Source organism: Pelodiscus sinensis, chromosome 9 (assembly GCF_049634645.1).
Source record: "Pelodiscus sinensis isolate JC-2024 chromosome 9, ASM4963464v1, whole genome shotgun sequence".
Classification (NCBI taxonomy): Eukaryota; Metazoa; Chordata; order Testudines; family Trionychidae; genus Pelodiscus; species Pelodiscus sinensis.
In genome coordinates, this window is record NC_134719.1 from 35287931 (window position 1) to 35302455 (window position 14525).

The window sequence follows — 14525 nt, forward strand, 5'->3', positions numbered from 1 at the left end:
CACCTCGTTCCGCGCCTTTCTAGCGGCCCCGGGCCCAAGCCCGAGCAGGGGGGGCCCCGTTGAGGCTCCGGTTCGCAGAGCCGCCGGTTGCTGGCGGTTGGCCCCGCGTGAGTCCAGGCACCGGGGGGAGGGGCAGGTGCAGGAAGAGCTGCACGGGGAAGCAAAAACCCCGGCGAGGGTCAGCAGGTGCAGTGAAGCCGCCCCCTTACTGCGCTCGTAGCCTAACTGCCGTAGCATGCACCGTCCCAGCTCCTCCACTGCCCTAAGCCTGGCACAACAGTTAACCAGCTCCGCGCTGGAGTCCAGCCTTCTGCCTTTGCTATTAAAACAAATCTAGAAATATCCCCACGCGTATTCTGCCACCATTTAGCAGACAACACTGTTAGAAAAACAGTAGGTGATCGCTGACTGGATGAGAGGCGCAGGAGCATGTAACAGTCAGGCAGACCAACGTGTAAAGGTAAAGTGAAGTGGTCAGGGCATGAAGTGCTACTACAACTGCGATTTCAAAAGCATGTGTTATGCGTGGTGGCTACAAATTCCCACATGAATTCTCCAGCTCGTAGACCTGTTGTCAAAAATAGGATTATACTAGAATACTGGCTAGTTTGGGAAAAGGACCAATAATCCACCACTACAGCCTTCCATAACTCATTCACTTATTAGAGAATAGTCAGCACTAGCCTTTATTTTAACAAAATATGTATATTTGTTCCATGTTACACCTCTAAGGAAACATTTTACCAGTGAACAAAACCAACAACAGAGGATTAAATAAAACTATGGGCAGGGAGGGGGTTAAAAAAAGTTTTTCTAAAGTCACATTGCTATTGTGTTTCCCAGAAATAAATGCTTAAGGGATATCCGTTTCACAGTATTAGTGAAAAAAATTCAAGCTTTGCCACATTAAGCAGCTAACAAAGGAACATTTAAGAGACCACTAATCATAAGCAAGTGCTTCCAGATTTTTTTTAAAGGTGCTAGAAATAGTTTTGAGCCAAATTCTGCCCTAACTTGAAAAAGAAAAGAAAAAAAAAAAAGGACTCCAGGCTGAGTCTCTGAAATGTGTACTGCCAGATTGGAGAAGAGGTTCAAGTCTCATCCCCAATGTACTATTCATAGGGAGAGGGATGCTGCCTCCATCACAAAATAAATTTGGGGGTAGGGGAGAAAATGGTGTTGATGTGTTACAAAGGAAGTTACCTTGTTTTTTTCAGATCTAACAAAATACAACCCAGCATTTATCTAGATATATTTGGCAAGATTTACATAATCTATATTTTAGTATAGATTGAGTATTTGTTTATAGGGAATCTTTAGTAAGTGCAATACAGGGAGGAACTAGATAAAATTAATGAAATCTTGAAAATATTTTTGTCATTATTTGATCAGTGATAAAACCATGTCCACAGCACTCTAATTTCAACATTAAAAACAAAATTGTACAAGATTATACATATACATTTTTATTAAGCTTTTCAGTGTTTGAGAAAACAATATTCAGCACAAGAACTACAATTTAAACTTAAAGAATGAAATTGGCTACACTCCAGGATTAAATAATAATCAATATACCTAAACTTGCATAAAATACACTTTATGCAAGAAATAAGTTACATACAACTAAATGGTGCTTTGATTTCTTCCCTTCCCTCACAGTTCGTGTAGAAGACCAATGATAGTTACAGAGACACACCTGGAAAACCAACTCCCCAAAAGAAGAAATGAATGAGATTGAGGGAAACATGGTGGTTAGAGAATTTGGCATTTGTGGTTTGTTACTTGTAAATGGGATCTAGCATTCAAATTAGTGAAGGGAATGTGCGCTTTAAGTACCACCTTCCTCTACCCCACTATGTCAATAAATTGAGGCATATCTTGAGTGATCTGATGTTCACCAAACTTATTTTCTGATAGGAAAGTAGAGATTCCTGCTTGCCTCCCAAAGAAACCAATGCAAGCAATGATAGAGAAATTTAGAATTCATACAAATCATCCACAAAAATGCAAGTCTCAAGTAAGGACATATACTATTACAGTAATTCCAATTTTTACATTTTCACTTCTTGAAATCTTACTTTTATATTCCTCCTCTAGAAAGGAATTCCTGTTAAGTATCTCCATAGACTAGAGTAATCAGTGCACTATTTAATTAACCTTAGCTCAATTAAGGGCTTAGCTATATAGTTATAGCACTTTTAATGTTTTTAGTCTTGCAGATTTAAACATATACATGTCAAGTAAATGTAAATGCTTGTCAACAGTCAGACTGTGGTATGCTCCATATGCAAAGAAGAAAAATGAATTACAAGTAGATGCTATACATCAATGCCTACCAGTTCTAACCAATAAGGAGAACACCTGGCATATAAGTTTTAAATAAGCATTATTTTGTAAATATGATGCACAAATAACCCTCCACGATCAAAATCAGTTTCTTCTATCAAAAGATAATGTTTCTAAATTTTTTCCTCTGCATTATCAGTGCCCAGTCTCCTCCAAGCCCACCTCATATTTATCACGTAATTGCATAAATCTAGACTGATATTTCCTTTTTTAGGGCAAGTCTAAGTTACGTTAAGATCTGAGTTATATTAACAGTGTAACTCAAATTGAAATAGCTTAGATCTACTCACTATGGGGTCCACACTGTCCTGGTTCAACAGAAGAAACTCTCCTGTCAATTCCCCTTCTCTCATTCTGGTGGAGTGCCAGAGCTGATAAGTGTGTTATTGGAGGTCAATTCAGTGAGTCTTTACTAGCCCAGAGTCACATACATAAATATTTAAGAACTAACATTTACCAGTATACCAAATCTTTAAAAATAACAGAAAGACTAACTCAGTGGCATGAATTAAAAAGTTTATATCTGATCATGTAGAAAACATTGTGATTTTTCTGATACACAAAACAATTAGTGTAAATTCATTGCTTTAAGCCACAAGTTCGAAGTCTAGAGAAAACTAAGTTAATAATTACCAGACTATGGCTTGATCTCACTGAAATCAATAGCAACTTCACTGATGCAGTATCAGTTGACTATGAAAAAAACTGAGCTACAGATAGCAATCGCATTGAAAAGATCTTTACTGCTAAATTGCATTAGATAAAATGTTTTTGCAACAAACAAAACTATTTTTTAAATGTCAAGTTCAATCTATGGATATATTCCAGGTCAGAAGACACACCAAAAGCCAGTTTTAGATCCAGCATTAGGATCTTTAGATTCAGACACCAACAATACTACACATGTTAAGATGGTAATGCAAAGGAACAAGAACACACAGGTTTAATAGTAGTTTGTTATTCTGTTCCCTGGATGATACCTGAACATCAGTTAATTCCCTAGGTAACCCAAATTAACAGACATTACATCCTTTAACCAATTATACAATGTACATCCCATCAACATTTATATAATTAACTGTTCTGATTTTATGCTCATTCTTAAAGTATCTGTGGCTCTTAAGCATCTAATACATAGATTAGAACAAAACCGGGCACATTCTGGTTCCAGTTTAATTTGATTTTGACTGCGTAATCCCAGATCTTGGTTTAAACACTACGTTTTACAATTTTAAGACAGAAAATGGCATCACTCCTATTCACATGGTAAAACACAGTAAGAGGAGTACAGAATAGGGATGTTAAAATGCACGTATTTATGTGCAAATTCAACAGTTGCACATTTACATGCAGAGAGCGGCTCCCTGGGAGCCAGTGCCAGGGGAGCCGTCTGCCCCCTCTTGTTACTGTCTCTGTATCAGAGGCAGAAGCACGGGGAAACGGGGGGAGGGGGAGCAAGTGTAACCGCAAAGGCCAATCGATGAGCCAAAGCTCATTGGCTAACTGTGTACACTATTACATCCCTAGTACAGAAACAAACTAATTTTTATAAAACACATATGCCTTTAGTACCATAATGAAAAGAAAGCCAAGTTTTCATTCATGTGAATTAAGCAGCTAACTTGCTATACCAGTTAATCAGATTCCAATGAATGTTTACTTACAGAATTTTCCTATGGATAAAAAAAACAAACAAAGAAAACTGTTTAAAAGTTATTCAACTGCTCTAATCCTATATAGCTAACTAGCGAGTAGCAATAAGCATTTCAGAAGAAATTCAAATTGTTTAGTTTCTTTCTTGAAAACAACAACAAAAATTATATACATTTCTATATATTACCTTAATGGCAGCCAAAATATACTTAGTGATAATTTTATATCAATCATAAAGAAAAATATTTCTTTAGATAATGTCAATTAGAAAACAGTTTAATGAACACAAAGTATTTCATATATTAGTGAACTGGTCCCTATGTTAAGAAAGAAATGTGCAGTATTTAACAAAGCTGTCTGAGCACTAGGCCTCTGAACAACCCAGGCATTACTGTCACCACTTTTGGTCTTCATTACAACGTATGATGGTTTCATCTCTGTACAGTTTTTAATGCAAAAAAAGGCAGTATGTTTCCAAAGCACTAAGACAGCAGGCTGTTGTCAAAATGAAAAATGTATTAAGAGACATTTCTTTTTGCTTGCAAGATATAGCCTTTGGATTTGATAATGCCTCTGCTTTTAACAATGACTGAATACCGGAGAAGCCACAATGGAGTCCATTCCTGTGCTCGAATGCTCTGGATACTTTCCTGAAGAGCTTCTTGAAAACTTGATTCACAAAGAAGTTCTAAAATTAAAAAGGTATTTGGTTAAATTTGAATCAAACCAAAATGTAAACAATTCCTTTCATTGTAAATAGGGTTGTAAGCATAAGCTTATCGGTCGACTAGACAGAGAGAGAGGAGGGTCAGGGCAAAACTGGGAGGTAAGATCAAATCAGTATCTTAGATGCCTCTATACAAATGCGAAAAGTGTGGGTAATAAGCAGGAAGAACTGGAAGTGCTAATGAATAAATACAACTATGACATTGTTGGCATCACAGAAACTTGGTGGGATAATACACATGACTGGAATGTTGGGATGGAAGGGTACAACTTGCTCAGGTAGAATAGAGAGGGAAAAAAGGGAAGAGGTGTTGCCTTATATATTAAAAATGTACACACTTGGACTGAGGTGGAGATGGATGTAGGAGACGGAAGTGTTCAGAGTCTCTGGATTAGGCTAAAAGGGGTAAAAAAAACCCAAGGGTGATGTCATGCTAGGACTTTACTACAGGCCACTTATCCAGGTGGAAGAGACGGATGACGCTTTTTTTAAACAACTAACAAAATCATCCAAAGCCCAAGATTTGGTGGTGATGGGGGACTTCAGCTATCCAGATATATGTTGGGAAAATAACATAGCGAGGCTCAGACTATCCAATAAGTTCTTGGACTGCATTGGAGACGACTTTTTATTTCAGAAGGTTGAAAAAGCTACCGGGGGGGAAGCTGTTCTAGATTTGATTTTAACAAATAGGGAGGAACTGGTTGAGAATTTGAAAGTGGAAGGCAGCTTGGGTGAAAGTGATCATGAAATCATAGAGTTCACGGTTCTAAGGAAGGGTAGAAGGGAGAACAGCAAAATAGAGACAATGGATTTTAAGGTGGAGGATTTTGGTAAACTCAGAGAGCTGATAGGTAAAGTCCCATGGGAATCAAGACTGAGAGAAAAAACAACTGAGGAGAGTTGGCAGTTTTTCAAAGGGACGTTGTTAAGCACCCAAAAGCAAGCTATTCTGCTGCGTAGGAAAGAGAAAATATGGCAAAGGACCGCCTTGACCTAACCACGAGATATTGCATAATCTAAAAATAAAAAAGGAGTCATATAAAAAATGGAAACTAGGACAAATTACAAAGGATGAATATAGGCAAACACCACAGGAATGCAGGGGCAAGAAAGGCAAAGGCACAAAATGAACTCAAACTAGCTATAGGAATAAAGGGAAACAAGAAGACTTTTTATAAATACATTAGAAGCAAGAGGAAGACCAAGGAGAGGGTAGGCCCACTGCTCAGTGAGGAGGGAGAAACAGTAACAGGAAACGTGGAAATGGCAGAGATGCTTAATGACTTCTTTGTTTCGGTCTTCACCGAGAAGTCTGATGAAGGAATGCCTAACATAGTGATTGCTAGTGGGAAGAGAGTAGGTTTAGAAGATAAAATAAAAAAATAAGTTAAAAATCACTTAGAAAAGTTAGATGCCTGCAAGTCACCACGGCCCGATGAAATGCATCCTAGAATACTTAAGGAGCTGATAGAGGAGGTATCTGAGCATTTAGCTATCATCTTTGGAAAATCATGGGAGACAGGAGAAATTCCAGAAGACTGGAAAAGGGCAAATATAGTGCCCATCTATAAAAAGGGAAATAAGAACAACCCAGGAAACTACAGACCAGTTAGTTTAACTTCTGTACCAGGGAAGATAATGGAGCAAGTAATTAAGGAAATCATCTGCAAACACTTGGAAGGTGGTAAGGAGATAGGGAACAGCTAGCATGGATCTGTAAAGAACAAATCATGTCAAACCAATCTGATAGCTTTCTTTGATAGGATAAGAAGTCTTATGGATAAGGGAGAAGCAGTGGATGTAGTATACCTAGACTTTAGTAAGGCATTTGATATGGTCTCGCATTATATTCTTATCAATAAACTAGGCAAATACAACTTAGATGGAGCTACTATAAGATGGGTGCATAACTGGCTGGATAACCATACTCAGAGAGTAGTTATTAATCGTTCTCAATCCTGCTGGAAAGGTATAACAAGTGGGGTCCTGAAGGGGTCTCTTGTGGGACATCAACTATTTAGATATTGGCATTGAAAGTACGCTTATTAAGTTTGCAGATGATATCAAGCTGGGAGGGGTTGCAACTGCTTTGGAGGATAGGGTCATAATTCAAAATGATCTGGACAAATTGGAGAAATGGTCGGAGGTAAACAGGATGAAGTTTAATAAAGACAAATGCAAAGTGCTCCACTTAGGAAGAAACAATCAGTTTCACACATACAAAATGGGAAGCGACTGTTTAGGAATGAGTAAGGTAGAAAGGTATCTAGGGGTTATAGTGGACCACAAACTAAATATGAGTCAACAATGTGATGCTGTTGCAAAAAAAGCAAACATGATTCTGGGATGCATTAACAGGTGTGTTGTGAGCAAGACACGAGAAGTCATTCTTCTGTTCTACTCTGCACTAGTTAGGCCTCGGTTGCAGTATTGTGTCCAGTTCTGGGCACCGCATTTCAAGAAAGATGTGGAGAAATTGGAGAGGGTCCAGAGAAGAGCAACAAGAACGATTAAAGGTCTAGAGAACATGCCCTATGAAGGAAGGCTGACAGAATTGGATTTGTTTAGTTTAGAAAAGAGAAGATTGAGGGGGGACATGATAGCAGTTTTCAGGTATCTAAAAGGGTGTAATAAGGAAGAGGGAGAAAATGTGTTCATCTTAGTCTCTGAGGACAGAACAAGAAGCAATGGGCTTAAACTGCAGCAAGGGAGGTTTAGGTTGGACATTAGGAAAAAGTTCCTAACTGTCATGGTGGTTAATCACTGGAATAAATTGCCCAGGGAGGTTGTGGAATCTCCATCTGTGGAGATATTTAAGAGTAGGTTAGATAACTGTCTATCAGGGATGGTCTAGACAGTATTTGGTCCTGCCATGAGGGCAGGGGACTGGACTCGATGACCTCTTGAGGTCCCGTTCAATCCTAATATTCTATGATTACGGCTCTTAATATATTTAATATGATTCTATGATTATGGCTCTTAATATATTTAAAAGGCAGAGCTGCAGTGAGGTTAGCGCCCAGAGCCGGGAGCTAACTCCACTGCTGCTCCCCCGCTTATTGACTAATTGATGGAAATTCCACCAACTAGTTCATTAAACTAAATTTACCTTCCCTAACTATAAATAGCAGGAGGCAGCGGGGCTAACAGCCACTGCAGAAAATTTCATCAGTTACATGGATACAAGCGGGAGTATGTAGCTCCCACCTTCTCCCTTGCACTGCTGCCTCTGATATCAGGAGCTTGTGTGCAAACCATGAAGGTTAACCGATAAGTATGGGCTCATCAGTTAACCATGTACATGGTTACACTTTCACATGCCTAGTCCAGATTCATAATTAGAAAAAATTAATATGTTTGACCAAATCCAGCAAGGTACTGAGCATTCTCAGTTCCTACTGAAGTCAGAGTTTAAGGTGCTCAACACCTTGTACACTAGGCCCTTAATAGTTACAGGTCTAATGAGGTAAATTCATATGCTGCATTGTAAATGTTTTCCATTAGTTTAAAGCACAATGGCCCTTATTAACTAGCATAAGATTGCGGAGTAGGGAACAAATCTCACAAATCCCACTCTGTCTCCGCTCTCATAGTTATTATTGGTGGGTATTAATGAATTTGCAATTTGTTTTGGTCTGCAGATTGCACTTGGCGCTTCAGAAGATACTGTGGTTGCAGCCAGCAATTACACTGATGTGTGTGAATACTGAGGGCTTCGTCCTTGATGAAAGATTGGTGGTCCTGGGCATCCTGGGGCATCCTGCTGATCTTGAAGTCTTATGCAGTTTGTTGGCACAGGCACTTTAAAAACATATATAGTCAGTTCACGTGGTACTATTTAACAAATCAGCATGGGTTTTGCTTTGTTTGTAATGTGTCCTTTATTTCACAATATCATAATCCAGGGTGCTAGCTCCTGGTAGCAGGGATGTAAACACCCTCCTTTTCAGTAGTGTAGATACTGATTTGGTAGCATTGGTTTAAACAGGCTGCTAAGTTCTAGTTCTATGATGTTTGGAATTTCTGTTACCAGCCTTCTACTTATCAATGATGAGAGAGCACTGGTGGAGCTGTTCATTTTCACTCTTCCCAGGCCAGACTGCCTCAAGAACTTACCCTATTACAGAGTTAATAAGTTTGAAGCTTCTTGCCCAAAAATCTGTATGTTTTCTGCCATTCACAAATTCTTGAATTATGAAAATTTATTTCAAAAAGCAGAAGATGCCCAGGAGCCAAAGCATAGATCAAATGTAGCGCAAGCAGCTATAATTTTTCAACTCAGTCTCTGAAGAAGATAGGGGACTGCTTAAATAGTGGTAGAAACTGTCCCCTTTTCTCCCCCCTCCTCCACGCAGTGAGCTTGCTACCACCTCTGCATAATATCCACCCCGCGTCTACATGAAAGCCAAAGCAACAAAAGAGCTGAAGATTTGGATTTTACAGTTTGCATAAGCAATGAAACGCCAGTTCGTGTGAAGAAGGTGAAACACGCCCCCCAGGGCAGCCTGTGTGCAAGGCAGGAACTGCCCCAGGCTGCTCTTTGTGGGGCAGGCTGAGAGTCTCTGCCTGGGGCAGAGGGGAGCAGCTGCCAGCACCCAGGGTTTTCAGGGAGTGAGGTGTTGGGGGCGGGGCAGTGACATGTGAGGCATGAGGGGGAGGGGGAAGCCAGAAGGGCCTTGAGGGGGAGCAGGAGACTCAGAGGGCAAGAGAGATGGGGGAGGGGAAAAGAGGGATACAGGGAGCCCCACACCAGGAGCAGCCACACCACAGCCTGGCTCTGGCCCTGGTCCCAACCCCGACCCCAGGAGCATCCATACTGTAACCTAGCTCCAGCTTTGGCAGCCACCTGTTATGTAGCCACTGTTCCACGGAGCGGCAGCCCACCAGGCATCCCCGGCTGTAGCTCCAACCCTAAAGGGTTGCGTCTCCTACCCCGCTGCCTCTAATAGAGGCAGCACCATGGAGCTTTTAAGCTGGCTTCGGCTCCCTTCAGTACTGACTCCCACTTGCCCCCCAGGAAGCAGAGGAGAGGAGGGAGGCAGGTCCTCAAAACCAGCATGTGCAAGGAGCCTACTTGAAAGCCAGCTCCCTGCGCGTATTGGCTCCTGCCTGCTCCCTTCATGCTGCTGCCTCTCTATCAGAGGCAGCAGCACAGGGCTGGAGGGAGAGGCAGGTGGATCCTGTTCTTCCGGGGAGCCAGCTTTTAAGCCAGCTCCCCATGGGCACTAGCTTCTGCTCCTTCCCCCACACCTTGCTGCCTCTGATATAAAGACAGCAGGGAGGGAGGAATGCATGTAGTTGAAAAAGTTAACCAATAAACCCAGTCTAATCAGTTAATCATGTGGTCTTCTTCATGTTGATGTCCCTACAATTTAGTATTTTAGGAATATTTTACAACAGCAACCTGAGGAGATAACTCCTCAAGAAGAGTTTGGAACCCAGAAGAGAAGCTGTATGATTCTACTCTACTGTGGTCATTATATCACCATGTCAAAGATATTAAAAACACTGTCAAACTAGGGGTGCTAAGTAGCATTTAATTAGCTAATTGAGTAGTCAATGGAATTTCCATCGACTATTGATTAGTTGATATGAGGGAGCACTTGCTTACCCCCTCTGCAGTGTGGCAGTTTAAATGTACAGGCAGTCCCCGGGGTTACGTACAAGATAGGGACAGTAGGTTTGTTCTTAAGTTGAATCTGTCTGTAAGTCGGAACTGGCGTCCAGATTCAGCCGCTGCTGAAACTGACCAGTGGCTGATTCCAGGAAGCCGGGCTTCCTGTAGTTAGCACTGGTCAGTTTCAGCAGCGGCTGACTTGGGAACGCCTGGGGCAGAGCAGCTGGGGTGCTGCTGGGTTGCTCCAGTAACGCCGCTCCTCAGCGCTACTGGACCAACCCAGCAGCACCCCATCTGCTCTGTCCCAGGCGTCCTGATTCAGCCGCTGCTGAAACTGACCAGCAGCGGCTGAATCAGGACTCCTGGGGCAGAGCAGCTGGGGTGCTGCCGGGTTGTTCCAGTAGCGCCCAGAGCGGCGCTGCGGGACCAACCGGCAGCGCCCCAGCTGCTCTACCACAGACGTCTTGAGAAAAGCCTGGTCTGCTGGGGGGGGGGGGGGGGGGGCAGAGGGCGCGCACTAGCTACACCCTCCCCCCAGCAGACCAGGGAGACGCGGGCGGTGGACCGAGACGCACCGCGGCTTTGCTCCGTGTCTCCCTGGTCTGCTGGAGACCAACAGACCAGGGAGATGGGGAGCAAAGCCGCGGAGCACGCGGGCAGCGGGACAGCCCAGACGCGCCGCGGCTGTCCCGCTGCCAGCGTCCTCCGAGGCTTTGCTCCCCGTCTCCCTGGTCTGCTGGAGACAGCAGACCAGGGAGACGGGGAGCAAAGACAGCCGCGGTGCGTCTGGGCTGTCCCACTGCCCGCGTGCTCCATGGCTTTGCTCAGCGTCTCCCTGCAGCAGACCAGGGAGACGCGGAGCAGCTTTTCTTGCCCCGGAGGATGCGGGTGGCGGGACCACGGCATATCTGGGCGTCCTGCCGCTCCCGTCCTCCGGGGCGAGAAAAACCCCGTTTGTAACTGCGGATCCAACATAAGTCGGATCCGCGTAACTCGGGGACTGCCTGTAGTAGGTGCTGGACGTGCAGGCGAGACCATGGGGATGTCAGTTAACTAGTTACCAACAAACATCACCTGGTAAGGGTGAAGCTTAGCGTGTAACCAGTTAACTGTTCACATACCTAATAAGATTTTCAAGTCAATAAATGATAAGAGGTATACATCTGAATCCAATGCACAGGGCTTTAAAGGGAAAAGTTTGCACTCTAATTAATACTATGCCCGGTCAGAGTCAAAATTACCCTATTCAGAAGTTTTCTGTTAATTTTGTCAAGTTCAACTACTGTCTTACCTTTTGGATCATTATGAGTCAACAGCTGGATGTCAAATTGTTTTGCAAATGCTGTGAGGTCAGGTGGCATCACACAACAGGAAGCTAAATTTACTTGGTTACTATTTGGTTTCACCTGAAAGGGAGAAAGATCCTTTAGATCAAAAGCCACTACTTTAGACATGTTTCAGCAGCTTTTATTATTGAATAAAATCTGCTCTGTATCGTTATTCTGAGCATTTTGACTTGAACCTTCTTTCAGATACCAGAAATAACAAACAAACCACACCCCTGACCCTACGAAATGCTGTCAAGCACACAAGTCCTATTGGCTGTAGTGACCACAGAACAAGGGTAGACTGTGTGGGTAGACTCTGCAAGGAAGGGTAGACTCTGCAAGGAAGGGTCTGATACACCTCCAGAAATCTCTCCCGGCTGCAGGAAGTGTTACATTCTAGGGATGTGAAGAACTAGTCGACTATCCGATAAGTAAATGCTTATCAGATAGTCGACAGGATAGTCAACTAGTCACTTTTTCCATCCTTTCTGCCTCTATCAGATAGAGGCAAGCAAGCGGAGTGGGAAGAAGAGAAGGGTACCTCAAAGTGGCAGCGCCACACAGAGCCCAGAGTCAGTTGCTCCATGCGGTGCTGCAGCTTTGAATGCCACAGGGAGCCCAGCATCAGGCTCTTCATGCCATTTCAAAGCGGCAGTGCCGCTTAGAGCCTGGGATCAGCCAGGGACTCCCCAGCTGTCCCTGGGCTCCATGTGGCTCTACTGCTATGAATGCCCTGGGGAGCCAAATGCCAGGATCCCCATGGCATTTATAGTGGCCACACCACACGGAGCCACCTGAGAAGTTCCCAGCTAACTCTGGGCTTCATCGCTTTCCACTTCGAAGTGTAGCAACAGCCCTAGGGTTGTTGCTATACTTCAAAGGCGGAAGTGCCCTACTGACTAATTGAATAGTCGACGGAAAAATGCATTGATTATTCAATTAATCAACTACCCGATACTTAACACCCTTATTACACTCCCCTCCCCTCCCCTTCCTGTCTTCATTGCTCCTCAGCCACAGAGGGGTCACTGTACAGGGAGCTGCTCTCCTGTCTGGCCAACCCATATATATCCAGACCATCCCATGCCCAGACTCATCCTTCTGCTATCTGAACTCCCACTTCACTGGCACCCCCTGCATCATCTCTTGCTGTGCCCCACCTTCCATACATGTTGAATCCCCCCTGTATCTAGACCTCCATTTAAGCCCCTCTCCTGTACCCCAGGACCCCAGGTTTAGCTCCTTGCTCCTATACTCCCCAGCCTCTGCACATGGTCTATCTTGACAAGCCCCCTGCACCTGCCTCAACCCCACTAACCCCCAACTAGCTGCACAGGAACCTCCACCACATCAAACCCCACTCCCTCAGCACTTGATCCCCAATGAATCTCCCCCAACCATCCCCATCCACTAATCCCCATCCTCACAGCCTCAGGCTCCCTCTACTGAGCCCCACACACCTTCACTTGGATCCCCCTGCAGTGTCCTATCCCCCTGTACCTGAACTCCTCCCCCACCCCGCCAAACAAGACCCTATTCATCCAGATTCCTACCAAGCTACTCGGGCCCAGATTGACCCACAGAGAATCCTCCTATTCCACACTTGGATCCCTCCACACCAAGCCCCTTCACATTTGGATCCAGTCAGGCTGAGCCCTACACCTGGATAGGTGGCCAGGGCTGGGCATTCATGTGAAACACTATCCCTTTGACTTGCTATTTTAGTACACCTGGCATGGAGGGGACAACGAGGAGTGTTTCTGAGGCAGGCCTGCCCCTTATACTGTGTCTGGTACAACCTCTCTGAGTCTATGTTCTGTGGGCTGGCCTTGCAAGATGATCTGCCACCTTGGTGCTCCCTACTGCTATGCTGAGGCCTCCACATTTAAATTTTAAAATTAAAAATCTTATTTTTATATATGTTGAACTAAATATGTGACATACCAAGAAAATAGTAAATACCACACCTTAGAGTTACTATGGTTCAATAGCCTGTCCTTACCTGTGACCACAGATACAGTTGCTCCAGCAGTGTTTTATCTAGATCAGAGGTACCTATGGCAACAATCTTTTTGTGTTCAACTAAGTTCTCAAGTTCGCCCCAGTAAGGCTGTAAATACTCCAAAGAAAGATTAGTTCCATCTTCAATAGGAGGTGGAGCAATGATCACAGAATCTAATTGGGCAACCCCAAGGGCAGAACATGCTGAGGGGAAAAAAAAAAACCTGAGATAAGAATATAAAGAGTAAGCTGGACAAGACATCTTTCAAAAACATGAATATATACTTAGCTTTACACCACTTCCATTTCTGAATCATTTTAGAGCCTCAAAGTATCTTTGTACCGAAAGACAGTAACTGAATTTCTGTACTTAGTTAAGAATCAAATATGGAGCTGAAAACTGAATTTCAGATGCATCTTGTGATGAAAAATGACTTCAACAGAGCCTGTAGCTCCCTATTCCTTCTTCAATCTTAACATATTTGATTTTACATCAAGAATGGTTGACATTCTTATTACTGGTTGCAATTTTGACTTCTTGTTCTAGTCTTTTACCCTCAGCTTCCATAGCTGCCCAAGTTCTGGAAAAGACCATGAAGAAACACAGAGGCTATTCACATGCAGCTGTGATTGAGGAGTTAATTGAAAACCAATACTGGATAGAATGGATCTACACTTAATATGATTGACATTAATAGTGTATGCTGTTCCAAATTTTGTCACAGTTTTGCATAGGATAACTTTGTAAAGGTTATCCAAGTTATTTGAGGTTTATGGAATAAACATAAAATATTAAATCAACTTAAATTGGCAGGTCACCCAAGCATCTTTCTGAATTATCTGTTAAGTT

At 43.2% G+C, this 14525-nt stretch overlaps 1 protein-coding gene and 1 long non-coding RNA gene across 3 annotated transcripts in view; one reads left to right on the forward strand and one right to left on the reverse strand.

The window, feature by feature from the left end:
- The first annotated feature begins 5 nt into the window (after window positions 1-5).
- On the forward strand, window positions 6-9215 carry LOC112544284 (uncharacterized). The gene is made up of 3 exons (XR_003087614.2): window positions 6-460; window positions 4546-4701; window positions 8371-9215. It is a non-coding gene; the product is annotated as an uncharacterized LOC112544284 (long non-coding RNA).
- The window catches only part of GCLM (glutamate-cysteine ligase modifier subunit), a 41544-nt gene continuing 28469 nt past the window's right edge, over window positions 1451-14525 (reverse strand). For both annotated transcript variants that reach the window (XM_075936563.1, XM_006114145.2), the window contains 3 exons: window positions 13677-13879; window positions 11638-11752; window positions 1451-4687 (listed from right to left, as the gene is read on the reverse strand). In XM_075936563.1, the coding sequence (XP_075792678.1) occupies window positions 4518-4687; window positions 11638-11752; window positions 13677-13879 (488 nt within the window). In that variant the 3' untranslated portion in view covers window positions 1451-4517. The remainder of the gene's footprint in view (window positions 4688-11637; window positions 11753-13676; window positions 13880-14525) is intronic.